At 40.5% G+C, this 15500-nt stretch overlaps 1 protein-coding gene across 2 annotated transcripts; it reads right to left on the reverse strand.

Annotated features, from left to right (window-relative positions):
- Window positions 1-162: 162 nt before the first annotated feature.
- Lamtor4 (late endosomal/lysosomal adaptor, MAPK and MTOR activator 4) lies at window positions 163-3434 on the reverse strand. 2 transcript variants are annotated; one of them, XM_004840217.3, is made up of 4 exons: window positions 3305-3434; window positions 2797-2877; window positions 802-919; window positions 163-493 (listed from the first exon to the last, which is right to left on the reverse strand). In XM_004840217.3, the coding sequence occupies exons 1-4, from the start codon at window positions 3305-3307 to the stop codon at window positions 396-398; spliced, it is 300 nt and encodes a 99-aa protein (XP_004840274.2). In that variant the 5' UTR covers window positions 3308-3434; the 3' UTR covers window positions 163-395. The 2 variants fall into 2 exon arrangements, with proteins under 2 accessions (XP_004840274.2, XP_021110182.1); XM_021254523.2 differs by having other exon boundaries at window positions 280-510.
- Window positions 3435-15500: the final 12066 nt, after the last annotated feature.

Consider the following 15500-nt stretch of genomic DNA (forward strand, 5'->3'; position numbering starts at 1 on the left):
GCTCTGCTTTTCCCGTTCCCAGTTTTATAATGGTGGTGGCCCTGCCCCACCCACCCCAGGCTGAACACAGTCTGTTTTCACAGAAGTTGGCAGACATAGGGAGGTGAAAAGTGCCCCCTCCCAACGCAGCCCCTCCTCTGTACAAACATCCCTGAGCCTCCATCACATCAGATTGATGTTTATTAGGGGGGAGGAGGGGAGGAAAAGGGGGGTCCCCTTGCTCAAGTTGTCTTTAACATAGCACAAAATCCCCAAGTCTCCACTCTTCGGGTAAAGGTGGATGACTGTAAGGCCCTGGTTCCAGCAGCAAAGTGGGGAGGAGGCATGTGTGTGCCCCCTCATCACAGAGACCCAGGGACCCAGGCCACTTCTCCAACTCTGGCCCTCTGGCAGGCTCACACGTCAATAGGTTCCCGGCTGCGGTTCTGCCTCTTCACCACAAACACCCTCTGTCCTGACACAGTCACCAGCAGCGTGTGTTCTCCAAAGACCACTGGAGGGGAGACACACCTTCCCTCACCAAGGAGAGGGAAGGGAGCACAGAGTTAGAGGGTTCAAGGGCCTCCACAGGCTCACACAAACTTGGCTGGATTGACAGCCAAAACAGTTCCATTCAAGGCTGAGAGATGGGAAGAAGCCACTATGACATCTCCTTTCTCTTGTTTACTCAGTCCTGATACAAAAGGAAAAAAGGGGCTGAACCAGAGGGATACTTGGTGAAGGACACAGGGATTTATTTCTTCCCTGAAAAGAAGCTCCTGGAAGCACCCCAATCACCAAGGGCAGGGACAGGGAGCTCACCAGACAGGCGCTTGAAGGGGACATTCGTGCTGTGGTGCAGCCGGAAGCCACAAGCCGTGCTGACCAGCTCAGAGATGGCACTGGCTGCCTGCTCATCATTCTCGAGATCCCCAGACGACTGCAAGTACATGAAGGAGGGAAGGTGCAGAAAAATGAGGGCACAGAATTGGGACCGGATTCCAGGATTCCAGGCCTGGGCTCTGGCTCACACTTGTTACGTCTCCCTCTCCACTTTCCAGTACCCTTGGGTCACCCAGTTTTGATGTTGTCACGCTCTTTGTGCCATCCTGTTTCTCATCCTTAAATGCTGGGGTTACCCCACCAACCATCAACTTGTCTGACTACTGATGGCTCTTTTCTAACCCCTTGAAACTGGGTTTTTTGCCTTGTCCCCTCTTACTAGAAAAAAAAAAATTCTCCCAAACCAGTGCCTGCCCACCACTGACTCGTTAAAGGTTCAATCTTGTTCCATCTTCCCACTTGTGGTCTTGTATGCAGAATGTGAACATCTTGGTTCTCAAACCCCTCCCTCTTCCTACCCCTTGGTTAATAAGCCAGTGGCCTGGACTTCCTCTTTTCTGTTGACTGTCTCAACTTCCTCTCCCTCTCTCTTCCATATAGGCCTCTCACTAGGAGAACTTTGGTTCCTTTTCCTTTGGGATAGTCTGTACCTCAGTTTCCTCATCTGTACCTATTTTATAGGCTTGTGATGGTTACTTGAGACAGTAGTGGGGGAGATACTTAAAACAACTAGCAATTCACTGCTGTTTTTCTACTTCAGATTCACTGTCTACAATGGGCCATCCTATTGTATCCATCTTTGCGCCATCCAAAGTCCCCTTATCCATCTCCTCCGCAGCAAGCTCCTTTTAAAATTTCCTGTTTGTTAAGGCACCACATCATTCTTCTAGGCTTCTCAGTTTAAAGTTCTACGAATGGAAAAGTATTCCTATAGAACATTGGTGGCAAACCTATGACAAGCAGGTTATTGTGTTTCTCTTTTAAGACGATTATGCATGAGTTTTTTTCTAAACTAAACCCTCAGTATTCAGGTTTAATTGCAGTGTTGGCACTTTGTGATAAATAAATGGGTTCTGGGTTAGTGTGGGACTCGGTCTCAAAAAGGTTTGCCATCACTGCTATAGAAGATTTAAGTATTATCTCTCGTTATCATCAGGATGTATTATTAAAATTTCTCTCCTTGCTACCAGCCCATTCTCATACCTAGAATACCCCCTTTCCAGCCTATTTGCATCACTCACAGTCTTGCTCATCCATTTCACTGGGTCATGTTTCTGTTCAAAACACCTTCAAATTTCCTACAGCCCTCAAGATGAAATCCAAATGTTACAACCTGGCCTTGGAAGTGCTCCACAATCAGATCCATTACTTTTCCAAATTCCTTCTATGTGAACTCACCACCAATTCAGATAGGCACTGTCACACTCCGCAAATATATCCAGCTTCCAGCCCTGAATACTTTTCTTTTCTACTCATTCAACCCATCTTTTAAGCTCAGCAGAATTTGCACCTCCAAGAAAGCTCTCTTGCCATAAAATAAGTTAGAACACCAAGGTTTGAGACCTTCATTTCCTGGACTTAAGCAAGCTTTACCACTTGCACTGCTTTAAACCTGCAACCATAAGTCTTTCCAGCTGGAGCAAAAACTTTAAGAGGGCTACACTATATAGTACTATGGAATAAAATACAAAATCTTGTTGAGAAATAAAAACTACAGACATACTGGAGAAAAACGTGGACATTACCGACTATTAACAAACCTATGACTATGATTTTTGTAAAACTGGTAAACCTCTCCTACCATGGCACACTTAGATGACTAAGCCTCCAAAGATTACTGAGACCTTACTGTATGTCGGGAGATTCCAGGTTAAGGGGACGAAAAGAGAGAAGTCAGGAGAAAATAGGCAATACTGGAAGGGGTCAATGGCCTCGTGTACACTAAGGGATCCCCCGCCCTTTCCCAGAACGCACCGCCAGCACTGCACCTTCACTCAGCACCAAGTAGCCCAGCTGGTCTGGGATTCGCTCCAAGCCCTGGGTCAGTGCAGAAGTCTAGTAGGTAAAGATGCAAGCAGTGAGAAGCAAACTAGACTTGGGTCTCGATACCCTTCACCTGCCAACCCGTCTCTGTCTTGACGATGGCCCCGTTCCAGACTCTTCCCCCTACATGGCCTTCAATGCTGATCTTCTGGGGTCTCTGCCCTCACTCTCGGCCCCTGGCCTCCCCACTCTGGCTACCCGGGGCGCCCCATTCTTGTCCCACACCTGCCTGGGACACTACTTCCTAGCCCCCAACACTCTCCCATAGATTCGTCCTCGGTCCGCTACGTTGCTGCCCCTCTCATCTCCATTCCCACGCCATCTCAGGGTACACTGGAGATGAGAATGGAGCGCATGGACCAGGAGGGGGCAACCAAAGATAGGGCAGCAGGGACTTTGAACCCCCGGCGCATCCTCTCGCGCATGCGTCCTCACTCACCATTGCGGCCTCAGAAGCCGGTAGAGCTCCGCACCAAATAGGTAGCTTCCGGCGCTGGGTCTAGGTCGCGGGCTTCCACCAACAATCTCCTCCCTTTAACCACGCCCCTAGTATGGTGATTGGCGAGTGTCTAAGTCATTAGACTTAATCAACCAGTGCGGAGCGCCGCTTCCGATAGACACGCGCGGATTGGTCTCCCGGTCCCGTAGCGTCAGAGCGGGAGGTCCTGGGTGTGCGGAGCTGTGGGTGTGCGCAGCTGTGGGTGTGAGCCTGCGCAGAGAGGCAGCCTGCGAGTTCTGTCAAGAGCGGCGATGTCCACTTGTGAGACCTCAAGAGAGTCTGTTCCTGGGTTTCAGACATCGTGAAACGAGAACTTGTAGTGAAAAGCTATTCAGATGCTATTGTTATCTCTACCCGAGGCAGCTGTCTGTTAAGGCAAAGATTTGTTCCCAAGTGTTTTTTGTCCTTGGATTTTTGTGACGAACCCTTATGATGGTGAATTGAGCCCCTGGCCAGACGACTTACTTGAAACACTGAATATTCCCTGCCAGGAAAAATTAGAAACAGGTTAGGAACAGTACCTTGGTATCACTTTTACTGCATGTACGAGCCATATATATGAAATATTTGTTTGAATTTATACAGTCTCTAGACCTATTGCAATACTAATAACTTATGAAGCTGAAGCAGCATTGGTGAGGTAAAATGAAGAATGATTCTGGAAACAGTACTTGGTGAGGATGTGGAGAAATGACTCTCAGAGGTTGCCAGTGGGCCTTCAAACAGTGTAGCATTTCCTCAACAAGTTCAACTCAAGAGTTGCCATATGACCAAGAAGTTCCACTTGTAGGCATTTTCTCAGAGAACTGAAACATGTTCACAGAAAAACGTGTACTGTACTTGACAGCATTCCTTAAAATAGTCAGAAAGTGAAGCAACCCACGCATCCATCAATTGTTGAATGAGTAAATACAGTTTGGTATATCCATACAATGGAATATTTTTCAGCCATAGGAAGTAATGAAGTATGACTCGAGGTGCAACACTGATAAATCTTGAAAACATGGTATTGAGTGAACAAGGTCAGATGTGTGAGGCCTCATATTGTGTAATCCCATTTATATGAAATATCTTCAAATCCATAAAATGGATTAGTGGCTGGCAGAGAATTGGAGATAGAGGGGTAAGAAATGGTGAGTGACTGACAATGGGATTCCTTTTGGGGGTGATGAAAATGTGGGATTAGTGGTGAGGGTTTTACAACCTTGTAAATGTACTGAAGCCACTGAATTATACAATTTGAAATGGAGAATTTTAATGTATGTGAATTATATTTCAATTTAAAAACACGAAGTTCTATTGCTTGAGGAGAAACAGCTAATTAGAAAGTGGAGGCCTTTTTAAAACAGAAGTAGGGGGCCGGGGATTTAGCTCAGTGTTTCTGCTGCCTGCCTTGAAAGTGCAAGGTCCTGAGTTCGATCCCTGGTACAAAAAAAACAAAAGCAAAAAACGGAAGTAGGGCTGGGGGTGTAACTCAGTGGTAAAGTGTGTGCTTAGCAAGTGCCTTGGGTTCAATCCACTGCACAATACTCCCCCCGCCGCAAAGAGGTATATTTATAATATAACATTTAAGTTAGAGGATATGGAGAGAGAGGAGGTTGTACAGAGATAATTTGCAAGCCCTTGCCTGGCCTTACATATTGATGGCATTAGTAGTACCATTTTCTTTGCACTTACTTTTAGAAAATTTTCATGCATACTACATTTATCTAAACCTCTCAGTAACCACCTTGTGTAGTAATCCCATTTTGCAGATTGGAAAGTGCACAGAGGTTGAGCCCTGCTCCAGGGCACACAGCTAGTGCATGGTGCAGCCAGTTCCTAGACTTACTTTTCTGACACTGAAGCTGATGCTTCTTTCTATTTTTTTTTTATGAGCCAACTGGAAAGAAACAAGCTACATTTAATTTTATCTCAAAACTTCTGGCTCTCATTTAAAAATATTTTTTTTTCAGCTCTCATTTTTATTGATACAGGGGAAGCCTTCACAGAAGGCTCAGTCATAGTTGTAGGAACCAGCCTATGAGTTTATCCCGACGCGGGGGGCGAACGGGGATAAAAGACAAAAGACACAAAGATAATTTGGAAGAGGGGACCAGGGGACTCCTGCCTCTAGAGGACAAAAGAGCCCTGAATTAGCAGTACTCCTCACTTTTTATTAGACTCGCATAAAGAAGCAAGCAAACATGCAATCCAGGGTTCGGGAAAGTTCATCAGGTTCTCATAGTTTCTCATTAATTTCTCATTCAGGCTGCACCTGAATGTGTATTTTCTTTAATCAGACTTCAGCTGCAGTTGACTCTCCTTGAAACTGGCTGGTGCTGGCATGCTGGTGCTGGCGTGAGGGAGAGTCAGCTTGCTAGCTTTTCTCTCTTGTCTCAAGGAGAGGTCAACCCAGCCCTTGGTCTCACCCTTAGTTTCCCACACGTTAGAATTTTTTTTCCACAGCAAGCAAGTCATGTAGAGAGCGAAGTTTCTCTTTCTTTCATTCAATAAATGTTGAGTACCATCTGTGTACCAGAAACCCTTCTTGGAATTAAGGATATGGTAGTGACTAAAAACAAGACTTTTGAAAAACTGTTTTCAGGGAGCTGGGAGGGAGAGGAAGGTGAGCCAGACAACAAAAAGATAATAACAGTAATGTGTTAAGTGGCAAAAAGTGCTACCAAGAATAGAGAAGAGTTCCATTTATATCAAGTTCAGCAAAACAAAATAGTGTATTGTATACATGCACATATACGAAGAGTGATTGAAAAATATGGTGAATGTTTAAATTTTTAAAAATCTATTATAGTAAGACACATTGCCATTAATCTCCCTCAAAATACTCCCTCTCTTTTGGAACATACTTACCTCTAAACCTCTTGCCACTTTCTGAAGCAGTTCTGTAAATGCTCTTTCTTTTTTTTTTTCATTTTAAAATTAATTTTATTGGTACATTTTATTGGTACATTTTAGGTATACAATTCGTTTACATTTATCATTGGGTGCTTGTACCTATATATGATGTATCTTGGTTCTTATTCTTTTCCCCATTACCTGTGCGCCCTTCACCCCCTCCACCCTTCCCTGTTTACATAGATTTCATTTCCATTTTTTTTCTTTTCTCGTAGTTTTTCCTTTCCCTCGTTTTCTTTCCCCTTCCCCTCGCTTCACTCTTTTGTCTTTGGACCTTTCTTCCTATTTCAAATTATCAATTATTCATTTTAATCATTTTAACTCGTTTACACTATCAGTTTCTCGCACTAGAGAAACTATTTGGTATTTACCACATGTGTGTCCTATTTATTTCACTTAAGAGTATGGCCTCAATATGCATCCATTTAGCTATAAATGACTCTAGTTTTTCATTCTTTATGGCTGAGTAGTACTCCATTTTATAAAAAAACCCCACATTTTCTTTATCCAGTTTCCAGTTGATGGGCATTTGGGCTGTTTCCAAGCTTTAGCTGTTACAAACTGTGCTATGAACATGGGTGCACATATATCACTGTGGTATGATTCTTTTAATTCTTTTGGAAAGATATCCAGCAGGGGAAAAGCTGGGTCAAATGGGACTTCTAGTCCTAGTTCTTTGAGGTATCTCCATACTGACTTCCACAGTGGTTGCACCAGTCTACACTCCCACCAACAATGGAGAAGGGTTCCTTTCTCCCCCCATCCCTGCCAGCATTTGTTATTTGTTGATTTCTTGATAGCAGCCATTCTTTCTGGGGTGAGGTGGAATCTCAGGGTTGTTTTCATCTGCTAAATGCTCTTTCTTTACAAGGCATGATCAAAAGTGGTGACTGCTACTGCCAAGTGTCACCCAATGAAAGCCAGGCTCATAAAAACATTACAGTGTGTCCTCATCCATCTTATTCGGAGGATCTGGAACTGTGAAACTCCTGGCTTTTCCCCAAAGTCAAAGTGACCATGGAAGGTAAACAGTTTAAATAAATTCAGGACTTTTTGGCAGCCATGACAGGACTGCTAAAGACATTTATGAAAGAAGACTTCTAAAACTCCCTCAGGAAGTGACAAGAATGATGGGATAAGTATGTTCAAAGCTACAGGGAGTATTTTGAGGAGTACTAATGGCAATGTGTCTTTCACTCTGATAATTTTTTAATTTAAGCACACTATATTTAATCACACCTTGTTATTATTTATGGCAAAATGATAAAGAAAATCAAGGGAATCATAATACAAAATTTGGAATAGAGAGGAGATGGGATCAGAAAGAAGAACAAAGAGCTTCAAATATTTTAGTATATGTGCTGCCGAAGCAAGCACAAGAGCTTCAAATATTTGGTAATCTATTTCTTAAGTTCTCAATCTTCCTCTTTCTCTACATGTATGTCTGTGTATGTGCACACCTATGCATGCGTGTGCATCTATACAATGTTTTTTTGTGTGTGTGTGATATGGGGATTGAACTCAGAGTCTTCCCACTGATCTACATTCCTAGACCTTTCTTTTCTTTTTTTTTTTGTACCAGGGATTGAACTCAGGTCTTTGCACTTGCAAAGCAAGTGGCAGAACCACTAAGCCGAATCCCCGGCCCCTAGCCCTTCCTTTTTTTTTTTTTATTTTGAGACAGTGTCTCATTAAGTCACTAGGTGACCTAGGCTGGGCTTGGACTTGACATCCTCCTGCCTCAGTCTCCTAGAGTGCTGGAATTATGGACATACACCACTATGCCTGCCTTTATCCATTGTGTTTAGTACAATAAAGACTTGATCATTTTTAAAATCTTTAAAAAGTAGGTGCCATAATCAAGCAATTTCACACCAACAGAAATATGTACATATATTCATCTAAAGATGTGTACTGGAATGTTCATGGGAGCTTTACTCCTAATAATACAAAGTTAAAAACTACCCAAATTGCCCACCAATGGTTGAATAAATTCTATCATCCTGGAACTCTTACGTCAATGAGAATAAGTGAAATAAATAAGTGAAATGGCATGAATGAATCTCACAAACTTGATGTTGAGTGAAAGAAGTTACAAAAATGTGTATTTTGTGTGATTCCAGTTATATAAACTATGACAACAGGCAGAATGAATCTATGAGGTTGGAAGTCAAGGTAATGGGTATCCATGGGGAAAGGGTTGGGGCTGGATTAGAAGGGCACTTCTGGGGATGGGAGCTGATAACGCTCCATTTCTTGATCTGGAAGCTGGTGTTGTGCATGGGTCTGATGTGAAAATTTAGTGAGCTGCATGCTTATGGTATGCAAATTCTTTATATGTGAAAAAAAAGTTTTAAAAAAACAAACTCAACAGAATATAGATGAGCAGAGTGGTGGTGATGGGTGTGCTGTTTGAGATCAAGTGGGCAGACTCTTCCTTTCTGATGAGGTGATGACTAAGCAGAGACCTTAGCAAGTGAGGTCTCCCTGTTGGATTATTTCAGTGAGTAGGATATTCTTGTTGAGTGCTCATTTTGTCTCAGACTATGAGTTCCCTGAAGATAAAGACCTGCTTTGCCTTTGGAATTACAGTGTCTACCTAGCATATTGCTCACCTACAAATGGAATAATTATTTTACTCTGTTTTATATTCCCGTGGCTCCCAGGAATTTTTTCTGATATTTGGAGAATTTTTCTTTGGCATCCTGGTCCTTAACTTTTCTATTACCCTTTCTCCATAATTTCTTGGTTTGAAAAGGAGAGAATACATGCAAGATGTGAGATATGTTTGTATTCATTCAAACAGCCAGGAATGATGACTTCCTTCTTCATGTCCAACCTGTTTCCTCTCAGCCAGTACCTCACAGCTCAGCCAGACTGGAAACTGCACATTCATTTATTTACTCTTTTTCGCTCTTTTCCAACACAAATAATTTTTGCCCTACAAAGGCTGAAAGGGCTTATTATCTCTAGTGTAGCACTTACTCCACTTCATTGTCATTTGCCTGCCTATCTCACTTAAAAGCAGGTTGTGGATGGGGCTTTGATTCTGTCTTAGTCACCCGTAGCTGGGACAAAATACCTGATACTTGCAACTTAAAGGAGGAGAGGTTTATTTTGGCTCACATCTTCAGTGTGTTCATCTATGACTGACTGGCTATAAGACAGGAAATGGATGGCAGAATGGCATGGCGGAGGAAAGCTGTTCACTGAATGGTGACCAGGAAGCAGAGAGGGAAAGGAGAAAAACTAGGCACAAGAATACACCCTTCCATGTCAGACCCACAGTGATCCATCACTTCCAACCAGACCCCAGTTCTGAATGTGAGACTTTGGGGGACTTAGATCTAAACCAAAACATATACCATTAACCGTTTTAATCTCAAGGCACATTACTATAACACATTTTCTTTATTTGGGCATTTATGGATAGATGCATATATATTTTGTACTGTGTCTCCATTGACAAATTACTATAGCTATTTAAATAATTTTGCCTTTAAAATTTTGTGCTAAAATTAGATGGGTTTTTTTTTTGTTGTTGTCATTGTTATTTTTTTGTACTGGGGATCGAACTCGGGACCTTGTGCTAGCAAGGCAGGCAGCAGATGAATTATGTATGTTTAAAATACCACCATTACACTATTAGATTATTCTGAATTTTTCTATAAACTTACCTTTAGTGGTGAGTTTTACACTTTCATATATTTTCATTTCGCCTTCAAGCATTCCCTTTAGCATTTCTTATAAGGTAGATCTAGTACTGATGAACTCTTTCCTTTTCTGTTTGTCTGGGAAAGTCTTTTTCTCTATTTGATTTCTGAAGGATAACTTTGCTGGGGATAGTATTCTTGGTCGGCAGCTTTTCTTCTTTCTGCACTTTAAATACATCACCCTACTCTCTCCTGGCCAGTGAGGTTTTTGCTGAGAAATCTGTTGATGGAGTTACTTAACACTGGAAATGTACTAAAGGCTTAAATGAAAGACCTGAAATCATAATACTTCTAGAAGAAAATATAAGGGAAAAGCTCCTCGATGTTGGTCTTGACAATGAGTTTTCAGATAAGTCACCAAAAACATAGGTAATAAAGCCAAAATATATACAAGTTGGACTATGTTAGATGAAGAGTCCTGCATAGCAAAGGAAACAACCAACAAAATGAAAGGGCAATAATCAGAATGGGGGAAAATGTTTGGAAACTATATATCTGATAAGGAGTTAATACCTAAAGTATATAAGGCACACATACAACTCAACAGTTCAAGAAAGCCTGATAATCCAATTACTAAATGGGTAAAAAGACCTGAGTAGACATTTTTCCAAAGTAGACATGCAAATAGTCAACATGTGTATGAAAAGGTACTCAGAACAGTAATCATCAGGAAAACATGTATCAAAATCACAATGAGGTATCACCCTACACCTGCTGAGATGTTTACTATAAGAAGCATGAGATCTCAGTGTTGGTGAGGGTATGGAGAAAAGACAACTCTGTTGTGCCTGTGTAAATCAGTCCTGCCATTATGGAAAGCATTATGGAAAGCAGTATGAGTTTCCTCAAAAGACTGAAACTAGAACGACCATATGATTCAGCAACACCATTACTGGATATACAACAGAAGGAAACAAAATCAATATATTGAAGATATTTTTGCATTGCCATGTTCAGTTCTGTATTAATCACAATAACCAAGATATAGAATCAACTGAAATATCTACTGTTATGTTTGGGTATAAAATGTCTCCCCCAGATCTCAGATATTTGGAAGGTTATCAGAACACGGACACCGTGTACTCATCAATTGATGAGTCCACTGCTGAGTTGATAGTTGACTTGCTAGTAGGAGGTGGGGTGTGGTTAAAGGTGCGTCCCTGGTGGCTCCTGCCTTCTCTCACTCCTTCCTGGCTACCATGGGTTAAGCACCTTTTCCTCTGCTCTGCCTTTCTGCCATCCTGTTTCTGACTTGGAGTCAACCAACCATGGAGTGAAACTGAGCCAAAATAATCCTCTCTTCCTTTAAATTGTGGGTGTTGGCTATTTTGTCCCAGGAGCAGAAAAGTGACTAAGACAGCTAGTGACAGATGAATGGATAAAGCAAATGTCTTATAGATATAAAATGGGTTTTTATTTCGTCTTTTTCTTTTTTTTTGGTACTGGAGATCGAACTCGGGTCCTTGCGCTTGCGAGGCAGGTGGTGAAACCACTGAGCTAAATCCCCGGCCCCTCTATTTGGTCTTTTAAAAAGTATATCCTGCCATTTCCAACATCATGCGTGATTCTGGAGGGGATTATTGTAAGTGAAATGAGCCAGACACAGAAAGAAAAATATCGCATGATCTCACCTATATGTGGAATCTGAAAAAAAAAAAAAAAGCCAAATGTAGGGAAATAGAGAATAAAACAACGTTCATCAGGGGCAAGGTGGTTGAAGGGAAAGGAGAGATATAGGTCAGAGAATACAAAATAGTGCAATTATGGGATGAACACATCTGGAGATGTAATGTACATGAGGGCTATAGTTAACAAAATGGTATTATATTTGGAATTTTTTTTTTTTGGTACAGGGTTCAAACTCGGGACCTTGTGCTTGCAAGGCTGGCAACAGAACCACTGAGCTAAATCCCTGGCCCATATTTGGAATTTCTTGCTAAATGAGTAGATTTTTAGCCACAAAGCCAAACTAAAAACTACAGGTAACTAAATGACGTGATGGTTATGTTAATTTGCTTTACTACATTAACTACTTTACTATCTTTATGTATACCATAACATCATGTTATGTACTTAAAATATACACAGTAAATGTTATTTTGTTTATAAATAGGAAATCCTGCCATTTGCAACACGGGTTGATCTGGAGGGCCTTATGCTAAGTGAAATAAGCTGACAAATACTGTAAATCTAATTTGTACATGGACTCTAGGAGAGTCAAATTCAATAGAAGCAGAAAGTTGAATAGTGGTTGGTAGAGGTGGAGGGGAGGGAGAAATGGGAAAGTGATGAAAGCGTACAAAATTTCAGTTATGGAAGATAAATAAATTCTGGAGAGCAACTAAATAGCAAAGTGCCTATAGCTAACAATTCTATATTATATAGCACTTAAAATTTGCTAAGAGGGTATTATATCAAATATAATTACCAAAGAAATGATAATAACAATAGAGACAATGGGAAACTTTGGGAGGTGGTGGATATGTTTACAGACTTGATGGAGATGATTCATGGGTGTACAAGTACATGTGTTCATTCCCAAACCCAAGTGTAGTGTTGTACTACACTTAGTACAACTTACCAAGATCAAAGAAACACCAAAGATATATGTGCCGTATGAAGTTCAGCAATTCTACTTCCTTGTATAAATTGTACACAGATTTTTTTGTTTGTTTGGAGTGCTGGGGATTGAACCTAGGACTTCACACATGCTAGATAAGCTCTTTGCTACTGAGCTACTATACCTTTAGCCTTTGTACATAAAAAAAATTAAAACACGTTATGCAGAAAGAGAAATGGATGAGTTCACTATAGCATTATTTATGAGTGGATAATTAGAAGCAAAATATGTACCACAAGTGCATGAATCAATTAGCTACACATTTTAATAATTTGCTACACAGCAGCTGTAATTGATAAAGATCTATGCATCAATATGTGTAAATCTCAAATTAACTTACTTTTTTTTTTTTTTTTGGTACCGGGAATCGAACTTGGGTCCTTACGCTTGCAGGGCAGGATCAAATTAACTTACTTTTAGGAAGATAAATCAAGTTGCAGAAAGATACCTTTAAATAACACTGAAAAACATGCAAGCAATACAATAAATATTTAATGATATATTGCATGGTGAAAAGATGAAAAGCTAAGAAATAATAAACACAAAATTTAAGGTAGTTGTTACCACTGGAGAGTAAAGGATGTGGATGGTGTTGGGAAAGGTAATCCACCTCGCTTAGACTGGATGGAATATATGGACTAGATTTTGTACTAGAGAAAACTGCTATGAAATACATTATTGGAACAATTGATAAGATTGGAATAAGGACCCTAATTTAGACAACAGTTGATAACTGTTCTGTAGTTATGTGAGAGAACATTTTCATGCTTAAGAATAGTGCTCAGAAGTCGGGTTGCAGTGACACAGGCCTGTAATCCCAGCTACTGCAGAGGCTGAGGCAGAAGGGTCACAAGTTCAAGGCCAGCCTGGGCACCTTAAGAGAGCCTGTCTCAAAATAAAATAATAAAAAGGGATGGGGATGTATTTCAGTGATGGAGCACTCCTGGATTCAACCCCCAGAACTGCAACAAAGAAAAGAAACAAAAAGAAAAAAACAGAGAAACATGCATAGGGTAAAGGGGCATGATGCAGCCTACTCTCAAATAGGTTTTTGTCTCTAGGAGAAGAAAAATCCAGAAAACCCAGAGACATGAATTTGGCATTTGGATCAACTTTTCCCTTACAGCTGTACTGATCAATATAATGACCACTAGCTGGATATGCCTTTTGAACATGGTGCAACCTGAAATATTCAGGAGATAATGACGTAAAGTGATAGAGAATGAAAATTATTAGGCAAATATTGTTGGGAGCTGAGGCAGGAGGATTGCTGCAATTTCAAGGCCAGCCTGGGCTACATAGCGAGTTCAAGGCAAGTCTGAACTGCTACATAGCGAGACCCTGTCTCCAAAAAACACACACAAAATAAAGCAAATATCACTAAGTGTTAAATGTTGAAAATATTACATATTGGGCTGGGGGCATACTTTAGTTGTAGAGACTTTTCTATGGTATACTAGGCTTTGGGTTAGATCCCTAGTCTCTCTCTCTCTCTCTCTCTCTCTCTCTCTCTCTCTCTCTCTCTCTCTCTCACACACACACACACACACACACACACACACACACACAGAGTTACAAATTAATAAATCTGGGTAAAAGCATTCTTACGGCTCTTCTCTAAGTTTGAAATGATTTCACAATAAAAAGTTTTAAAAAGAGACTTAAACATATCAGCTAATTGCCATAAATGGATTGTGGAAAGTTGTTTTCAATACTGTTCATTTCTTTTTAGGTATTATAGTTATTGTAGGTATTAGTTATTGTAGTTAGGTATAGAAGATATATACCAAAATATTTAAAGACAAAGCTGGGCATGGGAATCAGATGTGGTTGTGCACACATGTAATTCCAGCTCTTAGAAGGCTGAGGCAGGATGATTGCCACAGATTCAAAGCCAGCCTGGGCTCTGGGCTATACAGTGCCTTTAAGGCCAGCCTGAGCTATATAGAGAGATCCTGTCTCAAAAAGAAATAAACCCAACCCGAAAACAATTATAGGCAGCCTGGGATACCTAGTGACCTCTAGGCTGGCTTGGACTATATAGGGAGACCCTATCTCAAAACAAATGATAAAACAAATATATATAATTATATGATGTCTAGTATTTGTTACAGAAGAATTGAAAAGAAAAGTGTAAGGACAGGGTAGAAATGAAATAAAATTGGACACATTGATAAGCATTGACGTTTTTGATGGGTACAATGGGTCCATTATATTTGTATCTCTACTGTTGTATGTTTGAAATTTTCCATAATAGAAAGTTAAAAGGAAGAAAAAGAGAAAACAGCTCTTGCTAAATACTAAATTGGTGGTAAGCAAAAGGAATTGTTTGCCAAGGAATAAAGGCCAAAAAGTTCATACTAAATGTTTAAGTCTAATCTCTCATATATCGGGTTTCATTTTGTAACATAACGGATGGTAGTGCTAAGACTGCAGCATATTATTTGTGGAGATGTACAGACTCATGCAGAATGCAAAGCTCTTTAATGCAGTCTTTCACTAATGTCCCAGGAATTGCCTGAGCTTTATTCTGTTTTGTTTTAATTTTGCAGCCTTACTAAATTTTAAATTTTAGATTTTAAAATATTTTAATTTGTGTAAATGAAATAATTTAAACACAAAATAATGAAACTACATAATAATTTGAATTTCAATTTAAATTCTAAATAAGCATTTGAAAAACACAGCAAACTCCAGAGTAAATAAGCATGGGCAATTGCTGAGATCCTAAGGAAAGACTACATTAAAAATACTTGCTTGAGGGCCGGGGATTTAGTTCAGTGGTTTTGCCACCTGCTGCGCAAGCGCAAGGACCCAAGTTCGATCCTAGGTACCAAAAAAAAAAAAAAGACTTGCTTGAAAACAATAAATAATGTAGTCACTTTCCAATGACATCATATAGTTT

Source organism: Heterocephalus glaber, unplaced genomic scaffold, assembly GCF_053883595.1.
Source record: "Heterocephalus glaber isolate CG9 unplaced genomic scaffold, H.glaber_assembly_v1.0 deba00001610, whole genome shotgun sequence".
In the NCBI taxonomy this organism is placed as follows: domain Eukaryota; kingdom Metazoa; phylum Chordata; class Mammalia; order Rodentia; family Bathyergidae; genus Heterocephalus; species Heterocephalus glaber.

Coding starts and splice junctions, on each gene's coding strand:
- Lamtor4 (XM_004840217.3), bottom strand. Junction 920..2,796: donor GTGAAGGTGCAGTGCTGGCG/GTGCGTTCTGGG, acceptor ATGTACTTGCAG/TCGTCTGGGGATCTCGAGAA. Junction 494..801: donor CCCCTTCAAGCGCCTGTCTG/GTGAGCTCCCTG, acceptor TCTCCCCTCCAG/TGGTCTTTGGAGAACACACG.